We start from the raw sequence: 24,575 nt of genomic DNA on the forward strand, positions 1-24,575 counted from the left end.
AAGGTTTTTCAAGTAGAACCATTTTTGGTTTCACAAAGAACCATTCAGTCAAAGGTTCTTTAAAGAACCATCTCTTTTTATAATCTGAAGAACCTTCTTTCGCCACAAAGAACCTTTTGTGAAACAGAAAGGTTCTTTGTGGCAAATAAGATTATAAAAAGGTCCTTTAAAGAACCTTTGACTGAATGGTTCTTTGTGGAACCAAAAATGGTTCTTCTATGGCGTCGCTTGAAGAACCTTTTGAAGCACCTTTATTTTTAAGAGTGTACTGTTAGTTTATAAAATGTTGAAGGTTGTTAGTAACCAGTTATGTTCATTCTTGCATCTAACCAACAAACCTGGGATGTTTTACCAAAAAGCATTTATAGCCAATTATGATCGCAGGTTCTATGGTTAGTTCCAACATATAGTTCAATGATGCAGTGTTTCCTGAAACCATAGGTTAAACGAACATTCACATACAGCGACAATCAGCTGTTTTTTGAAGACTGCACTTCTGCATAAATTACGTATTATATAAAAAGGACCCATGATGAGTTCAAATATAAAAAAATAAAAATAAAATCAAGAGACAGGGATGAAAATAGTAAACTCCTCAGATGCCATGTTCATTACAGCAGCATTTTGGAAAACTGACGTTGTGGAAAAAGCTGTTGACTGGATGAACCACATATCCTACAGGCATACATGCATGGTAACATGATTGAACATAACTTTCTGTTGTTTCATGTAAATAAACTATGAATTCTACATTAATTGCAATCTTGAATCAATCAGCAATCAGTCAGCAGTTAATCAGCAGAAGTCATTACTTCACCACCTACACATACACTTAAAAATAAAGGTTCTTTATTGGCATCGATGGTTCCAAGAACCTTGAACAACCACAGAACCTTTCAAATGCAGAAAAGGTTCTTTAAATTTTTAGAATGTTCTTCTAAATGGTTCATTTAAAAACTGGTCAGTGGAAGGTTCTTTGGGAAACCAAAAATGGTTCTTCTGTGGCATCACTGCAAAAACACCCCTTTGGAGCCTTTATTTTTAAGCGTGTAATGCCATAAAAGTCAGTATTGTTAAATCAGTGTAGTTTTAAAGGGAGGTGTGATCATAGATAACATAGACAGCCAGTTTCCCAATGATGCATCATACTATGGAAGTCAAGCAGCGGGTTTTGTCATTGTACTGGAAACGCCATCTACGTCTCCTGTTTAGGTAGGCCATCATAGTTAGGTCAGCTGGAGTTCCCTTTTCCACTACAGGAGAACCCTGTCATCCCTTTTACCTTCATATAAAATATCTAAATCCCCATTTTCTCTCTTCTATTTGAGGAAATGCTTCTGAGGCACAGATACTCACAAGCATTGACAGCCCAACCATATTGTCCACTTCAAGCAGTCTATTTGAGCTCAATTCAGAGCTGATCTCTTCAAAATGGCACTCAGAACACCACCTACAGCTGGCTTATTATCTCCATACTAACCTGAGAATGTCCTGTGCCAAATATTTGTGGTCCAACAAAGGTATTCTTCAAGTTTACAAAAAAAAAAATACCATTTTTAGATAACTACACTTGCTGTCTTATGAGTAATACTAACACTAGGCGGACCAGAGCTGGGTAGTAACTGATTACATGTATTCTGGATTAACTAATCAGACTCCAAATGTTAAGCACTCCTTGTTTAGGAAATCTTTACATAATGTAAATGTTTGATGATGTACTTGATGTCAATTGCAACCAATGGACTATATTGTCTTACTCTTTGTATTTTTACATCAATATGGCATAAGATCCCATTTACAGTGCCTTGCGAAAATATCTACACTCCATACACCATAATGCCAAAGCCAAAAATATGTTTTTTAACATCTTTGCAAAATTATTATAAATAAAAACTTAAATGATTCCTTTGCATAAGTATTCCCACCCTTATCTGGGATAGTTGAAATTTAGCTCAGGAGCATTCCTATTGCTTGTAGACATAACTACACCTTGAATGAAATTAACCTGTGGCAAATTTAATTGAACAGGTATGATTTGCAAATGCATATCTGGGAAAAACCCAAGCCCTGAAGTAAAAAAAATAAAAACTGTCTTTAGAGCTCAGAAACAGGATTGCATCAAGCCACACAACTGGGGAAGAGTTCAGAAAAAAATTCTGCAGCATTGAAGGTTCACAGAAGCATGTAGTCTCCATTACCCTTAAACGATAACTATTGCCAAAGTGCATCCTGGGCTGTTTTTTTTTTAACTGTAAATGAGACAAACTTATATCTAAAAGCATAATTACGACAAACGAGCCGTTTTTGAGATTGACCGTGATTTCGTTTTGCGGTCAATGGCCGGTGAATGGGAGTACTAGGGGCATAACTTTGAGCGCATCAAAATCGATATTTTTACAACACTAAGAAGGCTCGACACACCATGAAACTTTGCTCGAAGTATCGCCTGGGTCTCTACACTTGAACTCCAGCATTGAGAACATTGTTTGTGTACACAGAGTTTACTAAAAAGAAAGGTTTTGAACAACTCACTTTCACTGTTTGGGTTTCCGCTCGCGGCCGTCTTGCCAGTCAAGAAGTGTCTATCTCCGAATGCGAATGAATGGACTCCATAGGATGAAATATTAGGCTTATATGAGGCTCTTTTTACAACTAGAAGGTTAATATTGTTTTTCACTTGCGACAAAACAACGAATTAGCCGTGCATTTATATGGAAATATGCTTTAGGAGCTATCCATCCTCGCATTCGGAGATCGACACCTCTTGACTGGCAAGACGGCCGCGAGCGGAAACCCAAACAGTGAAAGTAAGTTGTTCAAAACCTTTCTTTTTAGTAAACTCTGTGTACACAAACAATGTTCTCAATGCTGGAGTTCATGTGTAGAGACCCAGGCGATACTTCGAGCAAAGTTTCATGGTGTGTCGAGTCTTCTTAGTGTTGTAAAAATATCGATTTTCATGCGCTCAAAGTTATGCCCCTAGTACTCCCATTCACCGGCCATTGACCACAAAACGAAATCACGGTCAATCTCAAAAAAAGGCTCGTTTGTCGTAATTATGCTTTTAGATATAAGTTTGTCTTGTTTACAGTAAAAGAAAAAAACAGCCCAGGTTGCATTTTGGCAATAGTTATCCTCTAATGGAAGACGTTTGAAACAACCAGGACTCTTGCTAGAGCTGGCCTTCTAACCAAACTGAGCAATTGATAAAGAATGATCTTGGCTAGAGTGGTGACCAAAAACCTGATGGTCACTCTAGTTGAGCTCCATGATCATATATGCAGATAGGAGAAACTTACAGAAGGACAAACATCACTGCAACACTTCCCAATCTGGCCTTTATGGCAGTGTGGCAAGACTCAATCCTCTCCTCAGTGAGGACACAAGGGTCCTTTACATGCAAAAAAAAAAAAAAAAAAAAAAACATGGAAAGGAGCCTCAGACTGTGAGAAACAAGATTCTCTGGTCTGATGAACCTTAGTTCCAAGCATCATGTTTGAGGGAACCAGATACTGCTCAGCACCTGCAGAGTGCCATCCCAAAAGTAAAGTGTGGTGGTAGCAGCCTCATGATGTGGGACTGATTTTCAGTGGCAGGGACTGAGGGACTCGCCAGAGTAGAAAGAAAAGCTCAATGCAATACTGAGATTGAGCCTTAATAAAAACCCAGTCCAGAGCATTCAGAACCTCAGGCTGGGCAGAAGATTCACCTTCCAACAGGACAACAACCCTAAGCACACAGCAAGATTGGTTTATAGACAACTCTGTGAATGTCCTTAACATTCAAGCCTGGGCTTGAACCCAATCAAACATTTCTGGAGAAACCTGAAAATGTGCATCTGCCCTCATCCCAGCTGACAGACAAATGCTGATGTGCAAAGCTTGTTGCATCATTACCCAAAAAGACTTGAGGCTGTGATGGTGCTTTAGCTAAGTACCAAGTTAAAGGTATGAATACTCTGGCAAAGTACTTATTTCAGTTTTTTATCAAATGTGACAATTCTGTTTTTTTGTCATTGTGGTGTATGGAGTGTAGATTGATGTGGGGAAAAGGGTAATTTAAAGCAATTTAACATCAGGCAGCAACATAAAACATTGTGAATGAAGGGGTATGAATACTTTTGCAAGGCACTGTAAATCAATGTGATTAAGGAGTGATTATAAAGTAATCTGATTATATTACCTAAAATGTGTAATGTAATGGATTATGTTACTAACGACTATTTTTGTCATGTATGGAATCAGTAACAAACTACAAAAAATTAATCTGTCCAGCTCTGAGGCCGGTCAAAGTGGCATGAATCTGTTCTCTGAGCACAAGTTTCTTCCAAAGTTTCTAACTTTACCATTGTCAGTGTGAGTTTCTTTGGGTATGAAAAACTGCATCTGCAATTCATGACATGCATGTAGCATATTTTGTTTTTTATTTATAGATTGTTGACACAACTGTTATACAATCTTGAGTCAAATTTTCTTTACCCAATATTAGACACAACCGGTTGATGCATGATGTGTTTGAAATGTTAGAAAACAGGAACAACCGAGGAAAGATTTTAAGATTCTTGAAATGTTTTCAGTTTACTCAAGAAATAATGAATAGTTTACACCAACACATCTCTTTGTACAACACAAACAATTTAGTAAGTGTAAAAACTCCAATATCATTTTTTTTTTCTGAATAACAAAGCATTTACAATTCAAGGACAAGTCTGGCATTATTTCAGTACAAAGACCTGCAGAAAAACGATACGCAGAGTAATTTGATCATTGCTTATTGACATTCCACTAATTCTCTGCCATGACTTTACATGTGCTGTTGTTGTGTCACATGTTTTGAGTTCTCTACTTTAAAAGAATAGTTTTATACCTACTTTGGATTGGGTTTACCTATCTAATCTTATTACAAAAACACAGGACCTTTGTCCTGTTTTTAACCCATGGAGAACATCTTAAGAGTTGGTAATTTTAGAAGTTATCCACAATACGCTAATATTTGTGCTTTCTGATTAAAGAGAAAAACATTGAAATACTGATAAGACGTTTACTTGAGAGCTAAGCAATTCTCACTTGAAGTACATGCTTGTGACAATTATGAATCAAAAACAAATAAAAAATAAAATAAAATTATAATTAGGACAGACTATATTGTTTAAGACCTAGAAAAGTGCATTTCAAAACAGAAATGGCACCGTTAACAGTCATCTACAACAAATGAAAAGAGGTCAGAGAATATCCAGTGTCTGAACAGAAACTACAATCAAGTTGTAAACATTTCAAATGAAATCGATCCTCTTACGTGAGAGGCAATTTATTAGGCAGACAGCTAACCTTGGCATCAAGTCCTTTGATTATTCACATTAGTTCACACGTACAAACCCACATACTGTACACACACATGATTTATGAGCAGATAGACAATTAACTGAAATTATCACAACTAAAACTGAGAAATTGGTATACTGTTGTCATTGTGCTATGAATACTGGTGGAAAAACCCTTCAGAAAAAAACAACAACGGTAAGAATAAGGAAGAATCTGACATCAACAGTTGCTGAAATTTCACTTGAACTCAAGTCCAGAATGTCCACCTCTTTTCTGTCTTAAATCCTGTACCACAACAAAACCAGTCCACTAAGCCACACTGGGACATATGGGATTGCAGACCTAGAAAAACCACCACACTAAATGCCAAAGACATTCCTACAATCTTGAATCTCAATCCCTATCAAAACCACCTTGAATGGTCAAAGCGGTGCACTACCGAACCACTAATCGACATTTGAACATTTTGCACATGCGCTCTTGAAAAGTAAGCTGACAGTAGCTGCGTTTGGGAGAAATCCCCAACATGAGTGTGTAATATTGGCAATAAGACTAAGAGTTCAACTACGTTGATCAATTTAAGACGTCATCTCTCTTCGGTTTAGCAGGTTAAAGAACTAAGACTATGAATATGCGATTCATGCAAAAATCCAACCGACTCTATAACGGCATATCCATAGCGGCTAAAGGCGAACACTGCAGAATGAAAGGGCCAAACGTTTACCACAACATCATTGCAAACACTTCCGACAGCTTTCTCTTTAAACACTACTTATTTCAAGACGCAAACGTGTAGTTGCATTCAGTAAACCTGGCATTAGGAAAAGAGAATCTCATGCAAGTATTCATTGAAACGTAAGAAGAAACAGACAAACTGTCATTTGCAGTATTTTACGACTTTATCTCACAGACTGTGATCCTCATCTGAAGACTAAAAAAGGCTAGTAAGGCAATCAGCTTTCATTTGATGTAGCTATTAACGTGCTGAATTAAAAGAAAAACATGATGGAGATAGTTGGAGTTCAAGGTTGGAAAAGGTAGAAAATCATGGGGAATTTCTTCAGGCTTCTGTGTTTGTTGTGATAGTTATCTGATGCTGGAGAGAGAGTTTTGATTAATGTTATAAGTGGCCACCAGAGATGTGCCATTGCTGGTCATGCAGTCCTGCTGAAGGGCTTCAAAGTAAGACGCTTGCACAGGTTTGTGACACTGCAGCACACGCCGAGCATCTTCTATCTTGAACCATTCCCTCTTCCTACCTGAGAACAAGAGACACCAGAAAACCAGTAAATATAACGGCACGACCACAGTGAAGCTGCATTCACGTACCGTCAGAATTACTGAAATTAGTAGAGGGTTTTGAGATTGAGCTCTGAGCTGCTCTTATTTGTTTCTATGGCAATGCTTGTAACTGCAAAATTTAACTATTGAGGTTGGTTTTACAACACAAAATGAACAACAAAATTGGAGAAACATGCATATCTAAATTCAGCTGATGAGGTTGCTGCCACTTTAAGTAAATTACATAATTATTTGACAAATAAAAGTAAAGGCAGCATGACAGTACTTTTTTAAATCATATTCTTACCAATATTCACAGAATCCTCCCAGTCCTCCAGAACTTCAGTGACGATGAGAACATAGACGTATGTTCTATGCTTTCTGTCTCTGTTCTGTAAAGAAAAACAGCTTTTTAACAGCCTCACAAGAAAATACTAAACCATGTACCATATCTCACAAAAGTGAGTACACCCCTCACATTTCAGCAACCATTTTAGTATATCTTCTCAAGGGACAGTACTATAGAAATGAAACTTGGATATATTTTCAGTCAATGTGCAGCTTGTACAGCAGTGTAGACTTACTGTCCTCTGAAAATAACTCAACATACAGCCATTATTGTCAAAATAGCTGGCAACAAAAGTGAGTACACCCTAAGTGAACTTGTCTAAAGCACCATTGTTATCTGGCACTGCCTTAATCATCCTGGTGTTGACCAGAGCTGCAGGTTGTTGCTGGGATCCTCTTCCACTCCTCTATAATGACATCACAGAGCTGCTGGACGTTAGACACATGGTGCTTCTCCACCTTACGCTTGAGGATGTCCCACAGGAGCTTAATAGGGTTCAGGTCTGGAGACATACTTGGCCACTCCATCACCTTCACCTTCAGCTTCCTCAGCAAGGCAGTTGTCATCTTGGTGGTGTGTTTGGGTTCGTTATCATGCTGAAAAACTGACATTTGGCCTAGTTTCTGGAGGGAAGGCATGATGTTCTGCTTCAGAATGTACAGTACATAATGGACTCCATGTTTCCCTCAATGAACTGCAGCTCCCCAGAACCAGCAGCACTCATGCAGCCCCAGACCATGATGCTAACACCACCATGCTTGACTGTAGGCAAGACACATTTTCTTGGTACTCCTCACCAGGGCATCGCCACACATGCTGGACACCATCTGAGCCAAACAAGTGTATCTTATAGTCTCGTCAGACCACAGGACATGGTTCCAGTAATTCACGCTCTTGGTTGTCTTCAGCAAACAATTTGTGGTCTTTCTTGTGAGCCAGCTTCAGATGAGGCTTCCTTCTGGGACGACGTCTATGGAAACCGACTTGTTGCAGTGTGCGGCTTATGGTCTGAGCACTGACAAGCTGACCTTCTACTTCTGCAACCTTTAAAGCAATGCTGGCAGCACTCATGCGTCTGTTTTATGAAGCCAGGTTCAGCACCTGACATACAGAACGAGTGCAAGACTTTGTTGATTGACCCTTGCGAGGCCTGTTCCGAATGGAACCCATCTTGGAAAACCTCTGTATGACCCTGACCACTGTAGTGTAACTCTGACCACTGTAGAGTAACTCTGACCACTGTAGTGTAACTCTGACCACTGTAGTGTAACTCTGACCACTGTAGTGTAACTCTGACCACTGTAGTGTAACTCTGACCACTGTAGAGTAACTCTGACCGCTGTAGAGTAACTCTGACCGCTGTAGTGTAACTCTGACCGCTGCAGTGTAACTCTGACCGCTGTAGTGTAACTCTGACCGCTGTAGTGTAACTCTGTCCACTGTAGTGTAACTCTGACCGCTGTAGTGTAACTCTGACCGCTGTAGTGTAACTCTGACCACTGTAGTGTAACTCTGACCACTGTAGAGTAACTCTGACCGCTGTAGTGTAACTCTGACCGCTGTAGTGTAACTCTGACCGCTGTAGTGTAACTCTGACCACTGTAGAGTAACTCTGACCACTGTAGAGTAACTCTGACCGCTGTAGTGTAACTCTGACCGCTGTAGTGTAACTCTGACCGCTGTAGTGTAACTCTGACCGCTGTAGTGTAACTCTGACCGCTGTAGTGTAACCCAGACCACTGTAGTAGTGTAACCCAGACCACTGTAGTGTAACTCAGACCACTGTAGAGTAACTCTGTCCACTGTAGTGTTACTCTGAGCACTGTAGAGTAACTCAGACCACTGTAGAGTAACTCAGACCACTGTAGAGTAACTCTGACCACTGTAGAGTAACTCTGACCACTGTAGAGTAACTCTGACCACTGTAGTGTAACTCTGACCACTGTAGAGTAACTCTGACCACTGTAGTGTAACTCTGACCACTGTAGTGTAACTCTGACCACTGTAGTGTAACTCTGACCACTGTAGAGTAACTCTGTCCACTGTAGTGTAACTCTGTCCACTGTAGAGTAACTCTGTCCACTGTAGTGTAACTCTGTCCACTGTAGTGTAACTCTGTCCACTGTAGAGTAACTCTGACCACTGTAGTGTAACTCAGACCACTGTAGAGTAACTCTGACCACTGTAGAGTAACTCAGTTTCAGGGTGTTACTGAACCTCTAATAGCCTTGGCCATCTTTGTGGAGAGCAACAACTCTAATTCTCAAATCCTCAGAGTTTTCTTTGCCATGAGATGCCATGTTGAACATCCAGTGGTCAGTATGAGAGAATTGTACTTAATGCACCAAATTGTAACTGCTCTAATACAAGATACACAACTTTGTATGGTCCTGTCAAACAGACAAACATAAACATGATGAATAAAAATATGAATGTGGCGAATATGAATGTGGCGTCGCATGGTTAAACAACATACTGCTGTTATCACTTAGGGTGTACTCACTTTTGTTGCCAGCTATTTTGACAAAATAGCTGTATGTTAGGGCTGCACGATATTGGGAAAATATGCGATATGGGTGTTGAATATTGCGATAACGATATTTCTTGTGATATTACATTTCCCTAGAGAAATGCTTTAATAATTATTATTGTTATTATTATCTATTTTTTTAAATCTTTTATATATGTAATGATCATGCTAAAATAAACAGGTAATAGATATTTTTCTGTCATCCGAATTAAATTAATTCAGGCTAAAAAAAAAAATTATGTCAAGGAAGTTGCAAAAATTTTGACTTTAAAACACTATGAATGACTTAAAACCTCGGCAGATATTCTGATTTCTGGTTTGCTGTTACCATAGACCTGCAAACACAAAATGAATTGCTTTCAAACATAGAGCATCTTTTAAACTAAATATTTCCTTGCCTTGCCTGTTTTTTGTTTGTTTTTTTTGTTTTTTTAAATAAAACATTATTAAACAAAAATTGTATTAAAATTACTATTAAACTTCAAAAAGTTACGAGCATCAAAAAAAATTAGGAGCACCCAATTTCTTTTTAGTAATGCACTGATCTTTATTCTTCATGGCTGATTCCAATTGCCAGGCAAATCAAATGGGCTGTTTCTGAATGCCTCAGAATCAATTTTTTTTTAAAAATTACAGTATAAATAACAAAAAAAATAGACAATAAATGCAGCCATATTCAAAGTACTCTTTCAATATTCAAAGTGCAATATAGAGACTGAATTTTTTAAGTATGATACAGAGTTATAGACAACTTCACAACTTATTATAGCATTCTAATACTCTAATACTAATATTATAGAATTCTAATATATTATCCACATTCTAATAACAGCCTAGATATTTTATCTAGCCTAATTTGCGTGCATTGGGGAGTCGCTCTCTAAACGTGGGGTATTAAAATTGCTTTTAAATGCACGTAGCCTACGCGTTTTACTTTTGGTTTCGTTTTCGCGCAAAACTTTCGGCAGTCCAAGGCATGCACTCTGCAACACAAGAGATTACTTTAATAACCCATTTCAAAGTCGGAGGACACCAAAAGGATTTTGAAAAGTGTGTCCCCAGTGAAAAATACTCCCCTTCGTGAGTGGAACTCAGCCGCTGAGTTATCATCTGATGTGAATGAATGCCGCATTGTACAGAACCTTTTTACTGTCCACAATCAAAAATCGTCATACCACACACCCCTAATTGCAATGCAGTTTGTGCAAATCCGGAACAAAGGTTTCAGAAAAAAAACGTCCGGTTCCTAGTTCAGCGGTGCGCATTGTAAGTGACAGGAAGACGGCTAATATCTCAAATATTCATTAAAGGTAACAATAAAGATTAAGTTTAAATGGTTATGTAATGTTGGAGAGAACGGCGAACGCATCAGCTCACAGCAGTTTGTGCAGTATTTAGGTTAGCGAAAGTTTTGTAAAGAAATGAAACTAGGTCGCACCACAACAATTTCTCGCACTCGCACAAATGCTCCCAAATATAATTTGAGGTTGTGCAGATTAAATTTTGGGAGCATAAACGGTGGCAATTTTGATTCCTGTACAGTTCTTTTTAGGCAAAAGTTCAGCGCTGCTGTCATTTTCTCCCTTCATACTCCTGCCGTATTTATTTTTCATTCTCTGCTCCACCGGGTTCACCTGTTCGCTGTTCTAGCCAATAGCATTATAGAACCTACCTGGGAGGCGGGTATAAAGATAGTAAGCCACCATCTGTTTGGTCAAATGAGGACAACATATGCATGCAACGCACAAATGTTTGGCACATAAATTAAATGTAAATTATCGCAACTCTCTGCGATACTGATATTGCGTATACTGTTATCGCAATAACGATAATTTTTCGATATATTGTGCAGCCCTACTGTATGTTGAGTTATTTTCAGAGGACAGTAAGTATATACTGCTATACAAGCTGCACATTGACTACTCTATAATATATCTAAGTTTCATTTCTATAGTATTGTCCCTTGAGAAGATATACTAAAATAGTTGCTGAAATATGAGGGGTGTACTCACTTTTGTGAGATGCTTTATATATGTAGCTATGCTATACATTATGATTTAATAAAAACATTACATTGTAAACAATTCTAAAAAAATCAACTGCTGATTGCTTACAGTTCTAAAATAACTAAAAAAAAAAAAAGACTCATCTCAAACACGAAGACTTATGTGTCAAAGCACCTGACAACGAAAGCCACGTCAAACTAGATATCAAACTGTATACAGTGTGTGCATAATTATTAGGCAAGTTGATATTCTGCTCCTATTTTTTTTCCAATCTTGGTAACTATTATTCATTTTGCATTTAATCATTTATAAGTGATATATTGTCCATGAAGGCTGGAAGTAAAAAAAAAAATCTTATATTCAGGAGTGCATAATTATTAGGCATTAGCTTTAAGAGTCACTCTCAATGTCTATAAAGCTTATACTGATAAATTAAATCAGTCTTCATGTATTTTATAACACTTATTCTTGTTAAGGGAAGATTATTTCTTTTAGGATTTTTTTACCCAAGCAAACTCTATGAGAACCTGACACAATGCACTTCTGGAGACTCCAGGTAGGAGACTAAATGGTTCCTGATGGTTTCACACCTAATTCTTCACCTTAATTCTTTTGCAGTTAACGCATCTTTCCATCTCCACCTGTTTTTTTTTTTTTTTTTTTTTTTTCTGACTGTGCTGACCCAATGAGCATTTCGCCGTCCAATGGTCCTCACTTTACAAAATCTAGTATTGCATTCGTCTCATGGGCATGTACACACTGCAGAATTCCACAACACACTGAACAGTATTATACTGTTATTCTATCACTTATTTAAATTTTATTTTTATCAATTATTAGTGATTAGTTGTAGTTAAACGAAATTAAAAATAAATAAATAATAATCTCTTTCTTTACCCTATTTACTATTACTATTAATCTCGAAACTTTTCTTGATAGATGCCTATTATAAATGTTATTCTCAAAACATTAATTTATTAAAAAAAATATACTTTTTTGGACATTCTTGTGATATTTCATTTTGATTTTATTGTTTACGATTAGAAAACACTCACCTCAAAAACGCCCACCAATCTTCCTAATGTACCTTTTACTCCTGCCTGCGGGAATAAAAACAAAAAAACAGAGTGAAACACTGAGTTCAGAACATTTAGAAGGTCCTGTGACATTTAAAGCACTTGCTTGAATTAATTTAGCATATGTCAGTTCTCTGCAGATAAGTAAAATAAAGAAAATATTTCAAAAGGTGGCAGAGAAATCTTTAGAGTGGAGAAGGTGGAGAAAACACAACTGTCTGATCAAGCCCAGTATTAATTCACTGTAAAAGCCTGGAACAACTTCCAAAAAATGTGTGCATTCACACCTGTTTTAATTGAATCCAACTCAAGTTTGTTTCCCCCCTTGGTGCGGATCTTTTGGATCTTTGTGGACCAAACAACAATACCTCTCTGTCCAAACTAACTCTGGTACGGTTGAATGGATGAAACAATTAATGGATGACCTTAGTGTGGTTTTGTTTACAACTTCTGGTTCACTTGCAAAAAGGGCAGTGTGAAAGCGAACCATACAAAACAATAATAAAAATAAATAAATAAATAAATAAAAATCATTGTATTTGGTCTGGACCAAAGCAAGTGAACTAGCGGACTTTCCTGATGTGAATACATCCTTATATACATACAGGAACTATGGAAAAAAAAAATGTAACTAGCAAAAGAATCAACAAAAACAAATCTGCAGCCTTCATCTGTATTATCTGTATTATCAAAATAGTAACAATTACAATAAGATTTAATTTGTCAACATTAGTTAATGCACTGGGCAAGAACAGAAAGAGGAAGAAATATTTTTACAGCATTTATTAAATTTTGGTTCATGTTAATTTTACACACACTAATGTATATTTTTTTTCAGCTGTATAAATACACATTAGTTTAAACTAGGGGTGTGCGATATAAAAATGTCTCCACGATCTGCTTTTGGAGAAGTATTGTAGCGCGCATACTAAAAGCCTGTCAAATAGCACCTAATAAATGAGCTAAGTTATGTATTGTGCCTGATTACGCTAATCCTGTCAAAACACACAGGGTTTACATATAAACACAGTTGCTTATGTCTAAAGTTAAAATAACCAATTGAGAAAAAAAGAGATGCATGCAGCTCTTAAAGCAACAGTATTAACATGAATAGTATTAAATGAATAGTTCACCCCGAAAGTTATAATTCTGTCATTATTTATTTATTTATTTATTTATTTATTGTCCCAAACCTCTATTAGTTGCTTTCTTCTGCAAAACACAAAATATGATATTTTGAAAAATGTGGGTAACTACACAGTTGTTGGTCCCCACTGAATTTAATAATATAAATTATCAAACAGATAACACTCAACGGAGAAAAAAAAAGAAAACACCATGACAGAGAGATGACAGAATTTTCATTTTTGGGTAAACTATTATATTAATGTTAATAAAACAAACAAACAAACAAACAAACAAAAATCTCACTGTTTTTGACTGAAAACATTTAATACAGTTGCTTTAATAGGAATCAACGCACAATTGATGTGTATAGTAAGTATATAGTGTTTCACTTTTTATATTAGTTAATTCAATTTTATAAATGCTACTGCCAAATACACCTACTGTACCTGAAAAATAAAGCAATGTTTGTTTTATTTGCATTATGTTCATTTGTAATGCTCTTATTTTTAAATAACAAAGATAAAATAATGATAAAGATTTTTATCTTCGCTCACTTTGGACTAAATAACTGCCATTCCTTTTTATTTCATACTGTGTTACCCTGAAAGGCTTTGCTTAAAAAAAAAGGGGGGGGGGGGGGGGGGAAGAAAAAGGGAAATTAGTTTGGCTGAACTGCTCAGACAACTTGCTAAACAGTAAAACCAACATGACAAAAAATCGTGATATGATATTTTTGCCATATCACCCACCCCTAGTTCAAACATGAATTAACAGTAAACCACAGCCTAATTACTAATTAAAGCTAACCAAACAAAAATGCTGTAAAAAAATTGTTGGTCATTACTACTTATTGGTATTAATGTTAATAAATTAAATCTTAGAGTAAAGTGTTATGTTTGTTGAAATTCTTCACAATTCTGAAATCTCCAGTGCAACAGATTGCAAATAAGGAATCTCAGAAAACTCTGAAGAATATAATTTACAAAATGATTTGAAATTATTTGAAATTCTGGGTATCGTTCCAAAATGTTCGATACTGATACCGATACCGATACCCTGAATTCGATACCGGTTCCGAACGATACTTTTTTCGATACTTTTATTTTAAGAAATGTATTTTAGCAAGATTACTTTTTCAGGATGTTTGTGACACTTTCACATCAGGCTTATCTCTAAGACCAATAAACAAAGGAACAAAAGCACAAAATGAACAAAGTGTAGTTAACACAATATCTCAGTGAATGTTTTTTTAATAAAGTTCAAACAGTTTTAACTCAATCAGATTTAAGTATTTGTGAGGCTCACTGCTGCTTAAAGGTTTAGTTCACCCAAAAATTTAAATTCTGTCATAAATTATCTACAAATTAAGATATTTTGGATTTAATTCAAGAGCTTTCTGATCCTCCCATAGATAAATCTTTGAATAAAGTTATTTTTGTTTACTTTGCACACAGAAGTATTCTCGCAGCTTCATATAATTATGATTGAACCACTTATATCACATTGACTTATTTTGATTATGTTTTTGGTTCCTTTCTGGGCATTGAAAATACATATCCAGTAAATATAGGAGGATCAGAAAGCTCTTTGATTAAATCCAAATGATCATTTGTGTTCTGAAGATAAACAAAGGTCTTATGGGTTTGGAACAACATTAGGGTGAGTTATTAATGACAGAATTTTCATTTTTTGGTGAACTAACCTTTTAAGATCACCTGAAATCACTCAACAGTTCTTCTTCAGAAAAATTAGCATGTAGCACCGATATTGATTCTTCATGGTCGATTTTGATTGCCGATGTTTTACAAGCAAATGGGCTGATTCTGGAAGCCTTTTTAATATATTTAGTTTACACCTTAAGCAAGTGACAAGAATGAATGATAATATGAGTACATGAACAAGATGTTTATTTTCTCTATTATAGGTACAGCTATTTAAATTAGAGGCAACCACTGCATTTAGATTAAAATCTAAATAAATGGCAAAATATATTATAAATAACAAAAAATAAACGACACAGTTTAGACAATAAATATAGCCATAATCAAAATAGGCTACTCTTACAAAATTCAAAGTGCAAACAGAGACCGAATCTTCAAGCATGATACAGAGCATGTCTATTAATAGACAACTACACAACTTATTAGCCCACATACTAATAACAGCTTCGATATTTTATGTAGCCTAATTTGCGCGCATTGGGGAGTCGTTCTCTAAACGTGGGGTATTAAAATTGCTTTAAATGCGTGTGCGCGTCTTACTTTTGGTTTCGTTTCAACGATCCCGCGAAACTTGGCGGTGATGAGCGTGCATTCTACAATACAAGAGATTACTTTAACAAAACCTTTTGAAAGTGGGAGGACACAAACGGGATTTTGAAAAGCGTGTCCCCAGTGAAAATTATGCCCCTGCGTGAGTGCAACTCTGCCGCTGAGTTATCGTTTGATGTGAATGTATGTCGCGTTGTACCTATACTGAGACTATATTGAGACTGAGGCGCCAGAATTGTATCCGACAGAATGTGTCATGTGTTTTCTCATATTTGACGTGTTGCCAGTCTTGGACGCATAACCTTTTTACAAATATTGCATCGCACGCTGTTGCCGTCAATATTGGCATAATGTAGCAATACTTTTGATCGCTAAACATTGTTTGCGTTAAATTTATGCTATGCTTTAAAGTATAGTGTACATTACAGCCTCACATTTGACAAGCTCTGGGCGAGTGGCCGTAACCGCCGTAAACTATTGATTTTCAAGGCAGCCTCGCCACAGCTAATCACCAGCATTTGATCCATGCAGGCACGTTAAAGATACCGCACGTTTTCTAGCTCACTGACGTTGACAAGATTATATACTTGGGTATCGAAATTTGGTACCGAACGAAAATGATTTTTTCGATACTCGATAGTATCGAGACAATTCGGTCGGTGCTTAAAAAGTATCGAACTCGATACCCAGCCCTAGACATAACTGTAAGAAACCGGCTGAATTAAATGAGATTTACATTTAGAAAGACCAAATGAAAACCAGCATTGACATAAAAGAAAACTAAATTAGAGTGGGCTAAAGAGAAAAAGTCATGGATTGTGGATGATTGGATGAAAGTGATATTCAGTGATGAATCACAAATCTGCAATGGACAAGAAGATGATGCTGGAACTTGTCTTGTGCCATTTTAATGAAGGGTATAAAGATGACTGCCTGAAGAAAACAATCAAATTGTCCAACTCATTTCTAATATGGGGTTGCATGTCAGGGAAAAGACCAGGGGAAATGGCAATCCTTACATCAACAGTCAATTCACAGGTTTACACTCAAACGTTAGACACTTTTCTCATTTCATCAATAGAAAAGAAGTTCGGTGATGATGTTATTATGATAATGGACCTTGTCTCAGAGCAAAGAGTGTTAAAGCTTTTCTTCAGAAAAGGCACATCAACTCAATGGCATGGCCAGCACACAGTCCAGATCTCAATCGGATTGAAAATGTATGCTGGAAATTGAAAAACTGGGCTCCATCTTGCAAAGCTGATCCGTCAATCGCTATTCAAGAAAAGGTTGGAACCAGCTTGACGAAGAACATTGTTTTTCATTGGTAAAGTCCATGCCCTGATGAATCAAGACCATCTTAAATGGCGGAAGAGGAGCAACAAAATTCAAATTGTGTTTTTTTGGTTGATGATTCCATCATTTTTCCCATACTTGATATGGAAAATATTTTTCCATTAATTAAAAGAATTGAATCTCATTTGTTTGAGGTATGGTTTCAAATAACCAGCATGTTGAGTTAATAAAGAAAAAGGGCTGTGTGTCATATCTGTGATACGTTTATTTGCTATGAACAACATCTAAGTGTGGTGAATCCATCATTTTTGCCAGCGGTTGTAATTTGTGATTTTGACCAACTCTTACCTCCTCACACACCTCCCTGACAGCAGCAACACTGGGCTCCTCCTCCGGCTCCATCCCTCCTCCAGGAACAATCCATCTATCAGGATGACTGCTGCTGCTCACCAACAGCACCTGACACAGACACAACATACTGCCATCAGAACAGCGGACATCCCAGATATAATGTGGATGGAGTGAATCTCTATTACAGGAGTGTCCCAATCTGCTCATGAAGGACAAACATCCTACAGAGTTTAGCTCCAACACACTTACCTTGCAGTTTCTAGTAAACCAGAAGACCCTGATTAGCAGTTTCAGGTGTTTAATTAGGATTGGAGCTGAACTCTGCAGGACAGCAGGCCTTCAGGAATAGGTTTGGACACCCCTGCTCCAGGGTTGCTAAGTCTGCAGTTTTACCGCAAAATTTGGATACTTTTACACTGTTGGCCATGGGTTGTTTTATAGTCCTCAGGGCCCAGTTTTTCAAAAGTAATCCAGTGGGATTTTGGATCATGGATTGGATCAAATCTTGGAAATGGGTTTTTCAAAAGTAAAAGAGGGATTTTGAATTAAGATCAGACCATGTAATCCAATCTTTCATTTGATCTGGATCAAACCTGCGCCCTTTGGGTTATTCAAAACTTTAAACTCAGATTGGGATCTGTTTGATCCAAAAAAAAAAAAAAAACAGGATTATCCTGATCCTATCAGAAGGGTGGATTCAGTTGTGATTTTTTTTAACCAAATAAACTAAAAAAAAGTTTTATTTTTTAAGTGAATGATCACAAACTTAATGTTTACTGTTGATATATAAATTCCTTCATATTTGAAGCCTAGATGAAGCATGTCACATCTAATGAGATATGGTAAACAACAAAATAACATCAAAGCTATCAGATGTCAAATAAATGGCACTGTTGCTCACAGCTCTATAATTCCACAGTATATTAATGGCAATGACCACAACAGATATACTCAGTCATAGTTAAAGGTAATTTCTCACAATTGCATGTCCAGTGTGTCCTTCATCATGTAAGAACATCATCTGGTTCTACATCAGGCTCAGGTTCATCAAAATTGTCATCAGGAGGGACATGACGCCTGGTTGCAATGTTATGCAAAACAATGCATGTAAGGATTATGTTGCATGCCACCTTGGGTTGCACTCGCAAGTAGTTAAGACATTTAAATTAAAATTAAAACAATTAAAACAAACAATGGCTATTTGTGGCCACTGGTATTTTGCCTACCTGTTGTTCTTTGCTAAGCCAGTAGGCTAAACTGTTCCATTTAATGCCGAGTTCAGACTGCATGATTTTTGCCCCGATTTTGACTCGCCGACAGGTTTTGAGAAATCGCAGACAAATGCCCGAAATCACAGGCAAATCGGTGCTCGTTCACGTGAGTGACAATCACACAGTGTGAATTATCAAAGACGCGATCTGAGAGAATCGCCGACATGTCGCCGACACCCATAAGATATTTGGCATGCTAAATATCTGGACCTGTCGGCGATTCACAATCATGCCGTGTGAAAGGTGATCTGACTGAAAATCACATCGGCGATTACCTTCAGCCAATGAGACAGCAACATCCAGGCCAGCGGGAAGTTAGGGGAGGAGTTACGAAGGTACAGACCACAATATCAACAAGAATAGCTTCGGCTTCTTTTCTTTCCGCTGCAAATGAGTGCACATGCAATTTGTATGACAAGCTTCTTGCGGGCTACCATTTTTTTTTTTTTATAATAATCCCAGTCTCACGTGAGAACTTGCACGCCTGACCTCGCGTTGTTTCCATGTCACTTCTCGCGTGTGTTTGGTTGTGAGGATGCAGACCCTGAATTTGGACACAGCCGTAGTTTGCGGACCGGGACAAAGTTGTCGGCGATTCTTCCTATTGTAAAAGTCATGCAGTGTGAAACCCCCTGTCGCCGATCCATCATGCAGTGTGAACACAGCAGCGACGGAATGCTACCCCAGATAGTCATGCAGTGTGAAAACATCTGTGACGTGATTGCTTTGAAAATCGTGCAGTCTGAACTCGGCATAAGGCTCTGGTAAACAGGATTTGGTAATCCTGAAATTTGGTATTTGGATCACAGTGCTCCAACCCAATGTTCCTTTAAAAAAAACTGTCATCAAAGTAAGATAGATCAGTTAATCCTGGATAGCAAAACATGGGATTTCCAAATCCGGACCAATTTGATCCAGATTAAATTTTTTGAAATACTGGGCCCAGGTTCTTTACAGAGGGAAAATGTGATTTGGATCGTTTTGAACAATTGGCTTGGTTTTGTTTTGCAGACCTGGCAACCCTGCCCTGCTCTATTACAAGACATGTCTACGATAGTCTTCCCCTCAAACATGACAGGACATCCAATGGTACACACTTATCATAACGAGTAATAATTATTATTATTATGCGAGTAATTTCTGGAGGTTAAAATACTTCTTTGTATTCTGGCTTAATGTGCAGAGGCAACGTTAAAGTCAAGATGGAATAATTCATAACCCTTTTAAATCCTGAAATCTGCTGTGTTTCTGAGACTAAAAGTGCTCCAAGTCAATGTTTTTCAAATAGTTTTCTTCAAGACCCACATTTTACATGTGGTGACTAAAATTGTTTATCATTTGACCACATTAAACATTTGTTTGTTCATGTTTAACCTAACACTGCAAAAAATGCTTTTCTTACTTAGATTTTTTGTCTTGTTTTCATCCAAAATATCAAAAAATTCTTGAATCAGGAAGGATTTTCTAGACAAGTAAAAATTATTGTTTTGTATTTAGTAAAAACAAGTCAAAATTAAGTGAGTTTTTGCTTAAAACAAGTAAAATAATCTGCCAGAAAAGACTTATTTCAAGCAGACAACTTGATTAATTTTCTTACCCCATTGGCAGATTATTTTGCTTGTTTTAAGCAAAAACTCACTTAATTTTGACTTGTTTTTACTAAAAGTCCTTTTTACTTGTCTAGAAAATCCCTCCTGATTCAAGAATTCTTAGATATTTTGGCTGGAAACAAGTCAGAAAAACATTTTTTGTAGTGTAATTTTCAAATGTAAACACCCATTGGCTTAGATGGCTACATAAATGGAAGCAGAAAATAAGATCTGCTTATTAATTATATGTTCACAAACTCAAATCTGTCCTAAAACATCTGATTTGTTGGACATTTTTATGATTTTTAGTAAGGCAGATGAATAAAACAACAATCCTTTTACTCCTGAAATCTGCTGGGTTTCTGAGTCCATTTTTGTATAACTGCTTGTCTTCAAGACCTGGATTTTGTGGCGACATAATGTGGTACTAAAAATAATCACTTGACCATATTAAACATTTGTTTGTATATATTTAACCTAATAATTATTAAAAGCAAACACAACTGCAACATTTTTAATTGGTTTAGTGCCTTTGGCTTAAATGCTGCATCCATTAAAGCAGAAAATTAGATCTGCTTATTAAATGTGTTCACAAACGCAAATCTGTCCTAAAACGTCTGATTTTTGGGACATTTTAAAGGATAACTATTGCCAAAATGCAACCTGGGCTGTTTTTTTTTTTTTTTACTGTAAACGAGACAAACTTATATCTAAAAGCATAATTACGACAATAATAACGTTTTTGAGATTGACCGTGATTCCGTTTTGTGGTCAATGGCCGGTGAATGGGAGTACTAGGGGCATAACTTTGAGCGCATCAAAATCGATATTTTTACAACACTAAGAAGGCTCGATACACCATGAAACTTTGCTCGAAGTATCGCCTGGGTCTCTACACATGAACACATTAGATCTACACTTCTTGACTGGCAAGACGGCCGCGAGCGGAAACCCAAACAGTGAAAGTGAGTTGTTCAAAACCTTTCTTTTTAGTAAACTCTGTGTACACAAACAATGTTCTCAGTGCTGGAGTTCATGTGTAGAGACCCAGGCGATACTTCGAGCAAAGTTTCATGGTGTGTCGAGTCTTCTTAGTGTTGTAAAAATAGCGATTTTGATGCGCTCAAAGTTATGCCCCTAGTACTCCCATTCACCAGCCATTGACCACAAAATGAAATCACGGTCAATCTCAAAAACGTTTGTCATAATTATGCTTTTAGATATAAATTGGTAACACTTTACAATAAGGTTCATTAGTTAAACATTAGTTAATGTATTAACTAACATGAACTAACCATGAGCAATACATTTGTTACTGTATTTACTAATCTTTATTAACGTTAGTTAACGGAAATACAGTTGTTCATTGTTTGTTCATGTTAGTTCACACTGCATTAACTAATGTTAACAAAATTTTAATAATGTATTAGTAAATGTTGAAATTAACATTAACAAAGATTAATAAATGCTGTATAAGTGCAGTTCATTATTAGTTCATGTTAACTAATGTGGTTAACTAATGTTAACTAATGAACCTTATTGTAAAGTGTTACCTATAAATTTGTCTCGTTTACAGTAAAAAACAAAAACAAACAGCCCAGGTTGCATTTTGGCAATAGTTATCCTTTAAGGATTTTTAGTAAGGTAGATGTTAATGTAACAAAAAGAGTAACTTACTCTTGAGAAAAGTCTGTGACTGCTATAATAAATCACACTACAAACAGCATATAATGAGGGAGAATCATAATTAAGGACACCGGAAATGTAAATAAATTAAATCGATAGTGAAACAAACACTGGGCTTGACTTCTATAACATTTTAACCTGGTAAACAGAGTATATCTAAATGGCAATACTCTAGCTACTGTTGTGCTTATTAATGTAGCCTGATATAGCCATGATGGCTTAAAAAAAGTTTCTTACACAACTTACAAAACAAAGTTTAGTACGTTATCAGACTTCAATAGCACTGTAAGTTACTGATGATAGCCACGTACCAAGAGTATCAAGATAAAATCATAGGATTTAACGCCACACATGTCCAAAAAACAGCTTAAGACCAGTTTTTGTCTTGTTAAATATCTGAATAATATTGGTAATTCACTTAGGTTTTTAAAGCAGTAACAATAACAGTGGCATATTGTTGTAAAGTCTAGTTACCGCTCTAAGTTTGACTTAAAACATCGAAAACAAATCAGATGTGAGGACATTTTGTTTAGTGGCCTCACAATACCCAGATCCCTCATATCCACCCGCACAACTGTAATTCTAACTGTACATATGACACATTACTTAGCTGATATATTTAGAGGTAAATTATTCGGTGAAGTAAATAAAGCCAGCAGTGATTGATGTGTCACCTCCTCCTCGCGCTCGCTCCTGAAGCACAGGCAGGCCGCGCGCTTTTTATAGCCGTCTCTGTCATACGTGCGCGTCTGGTTGGACTTCAGCTTTATCATCGCGCTGAACAGATGAAAGTCCTCAACTCCTGTCAAGTCTGCGCCTCTCACTGCAATCCCGCGCCTACAATCCCTTCTAAAGGCCCTCTGCTAGCACAGATATTCCCTCCGTCGCTTCATTTTGTGGGTCTTGTGAGCTTGTCTCGCACAGACGCCATTACTCTGAGCTCTGCGCAAATTGCGTTGCATTATGGACAACCCCGAAGCGCGTTTCCTTTTGTGAATACGACGTTGCGCAGTAGAGGTGGAACTGGTTTAAAGCGCTTGCGAGGTTATTTTTCTCATCATTGCGATTTTTTTTTTTTTTTATTATTATTATTATTGTTATTATTAATTATTATGTAATTATTATTATTAAAAGCGTCTACAAAAATGTAAATGTACGCTTATTAGTAATATGTATTAAAGGAACCGTCATTGTCTCATGAATATAGGGATTTATATCTTGACAGATGTCACAGAAACCTTTCTGTTAAATCTCTAGAGTCTATACTACAAACAAAGAGTCTGGGGGCGGCCCTCGCTTTTTAGCCAATCAGAGAGCGCACTCTGCCTGTCAATCACTTTGGACGCTTGGAATTAATGGATCGGATTGGCTGGCATGCCTTTCACAGGGCGTGGTTTTTAAACTATTTTAAAGATGTGTCTTTTGTGTGATAAAATAAGTGTATTTATATATATTATATTATATTATATTATATTATATTATATTATATTATATTATATTATATTATATTATATTACATTATATTATATTATATTATATTATTATACAACGTTGTATAACCTATAACTAATATTAAAAAAAGAAGTGATATTAAAAAAAATCTCAAAAAAAAATACTAAAATGCAAATATAGTGATGCTATATGGCTGCAACCTTTTAAATCCATGAAAGTATGTAAAAAAAAAAAAAAAAAACAGGTTAAGACCACTTTTTGTTTTGGTAAATATTTGAATAAGATTCCAAAATAATAATATTATATATTATATAACGTTTTATAGCCTATAACTTTTTTCTATTATTATAAAAATAATCTAATATCAGTTTTTATTGTAAAAACCCATACTTAAATGCAAACATAGTAAGGCTATAAGGCTGCAACCTTTTAAATCCATAAAAGTATGTTCAAAAAAACAGGTTAAGACCACTTTTGTGTTGGTAAATATTTGAATAATGTTCCAAAATAATAATATATAATATTATATAACGTTTTATAGCCTATAACTTTTTTCTATTATTATAAAAATAATCTAATATCAGTTTTCATCGTAAAATCCCATGCTCAAATGCAAATATAGTGATGCTAAATGGCTGCAACCTTTTAAATTAATGAAGGTATGTTTGAGTTTTGTAATTTCATAATATGTTTACTCATTCTTTAGTTGATTTGACGTGTTTTAACTTGTATTATGATTCCAAATTACATGACAAAAATGTACTTTTAGATTACTTTTGACTCATTTATCACATTGATTTAAACAAGATCATCTTGTAGCATATTGGCATATAAAAATACTGAGTAAGAAATTTAACTAAATTTGTTGTTAGCAACATCTAGTGCATTAAACATTATATTACGTTTTCCAAACTGGGGTTTGTGAAAGAACTGCAAGGGGTTTGTGAGTTTAATGAAAGCTAATAATTT

General features: G+C 36.3%; 1 protein-coding gene across 1 annotated transcript; it reads right to left on the reverse strand.

Annotated features, from left to right (window-relative positions):
• Positions 1 to 4,402: 4,402 nt before the first annotated feature.
• On the reverse strand, positions 4,403 to 23,100 carry nudt3a (nudix (nucleoside diphosphate linked moiety X)-type motif 3a). Its single transcript, XM_073823468.1, has 5 exons — positions 22,829 to 23,100; positions 17,606 to 17,716; positions 12,543 to 12,587; positions 6,910 to 6,994; positions 4,403 to 6,580 (listed from the first exon to the last, which is right to left on the reverse strand). The coding sequence occupies exons 1-5, from the start codon at positions 22,925 to 22,927 to the stop codon at positions 6,408 to 6,410; spliced, it is 513 nt and encodes a 170-aa protein (XP_073679569.1). The 5' UTR covers positions 22,928 to 23,100; the 3' UTR covers positions 4,403 to 6,407.
• Between the last annotated feature and the right edge of the window lie 1,475 nt (positions 23,101 to 24,575).

Source organism: Garra rufa, chromosome 18 (genome assembly GCF_049309525.1).
Source record: "Garra rufa chromosome 18, GarRuf1.0, whole genome shotgun sequence".
Taxonomy (NCBI): domain Eukaryota; kingdom Metazoa; phylum Chordata; class Actinopteri; order Cypriniformes; family Cyprinidae; genus Garra; species Garra rufa.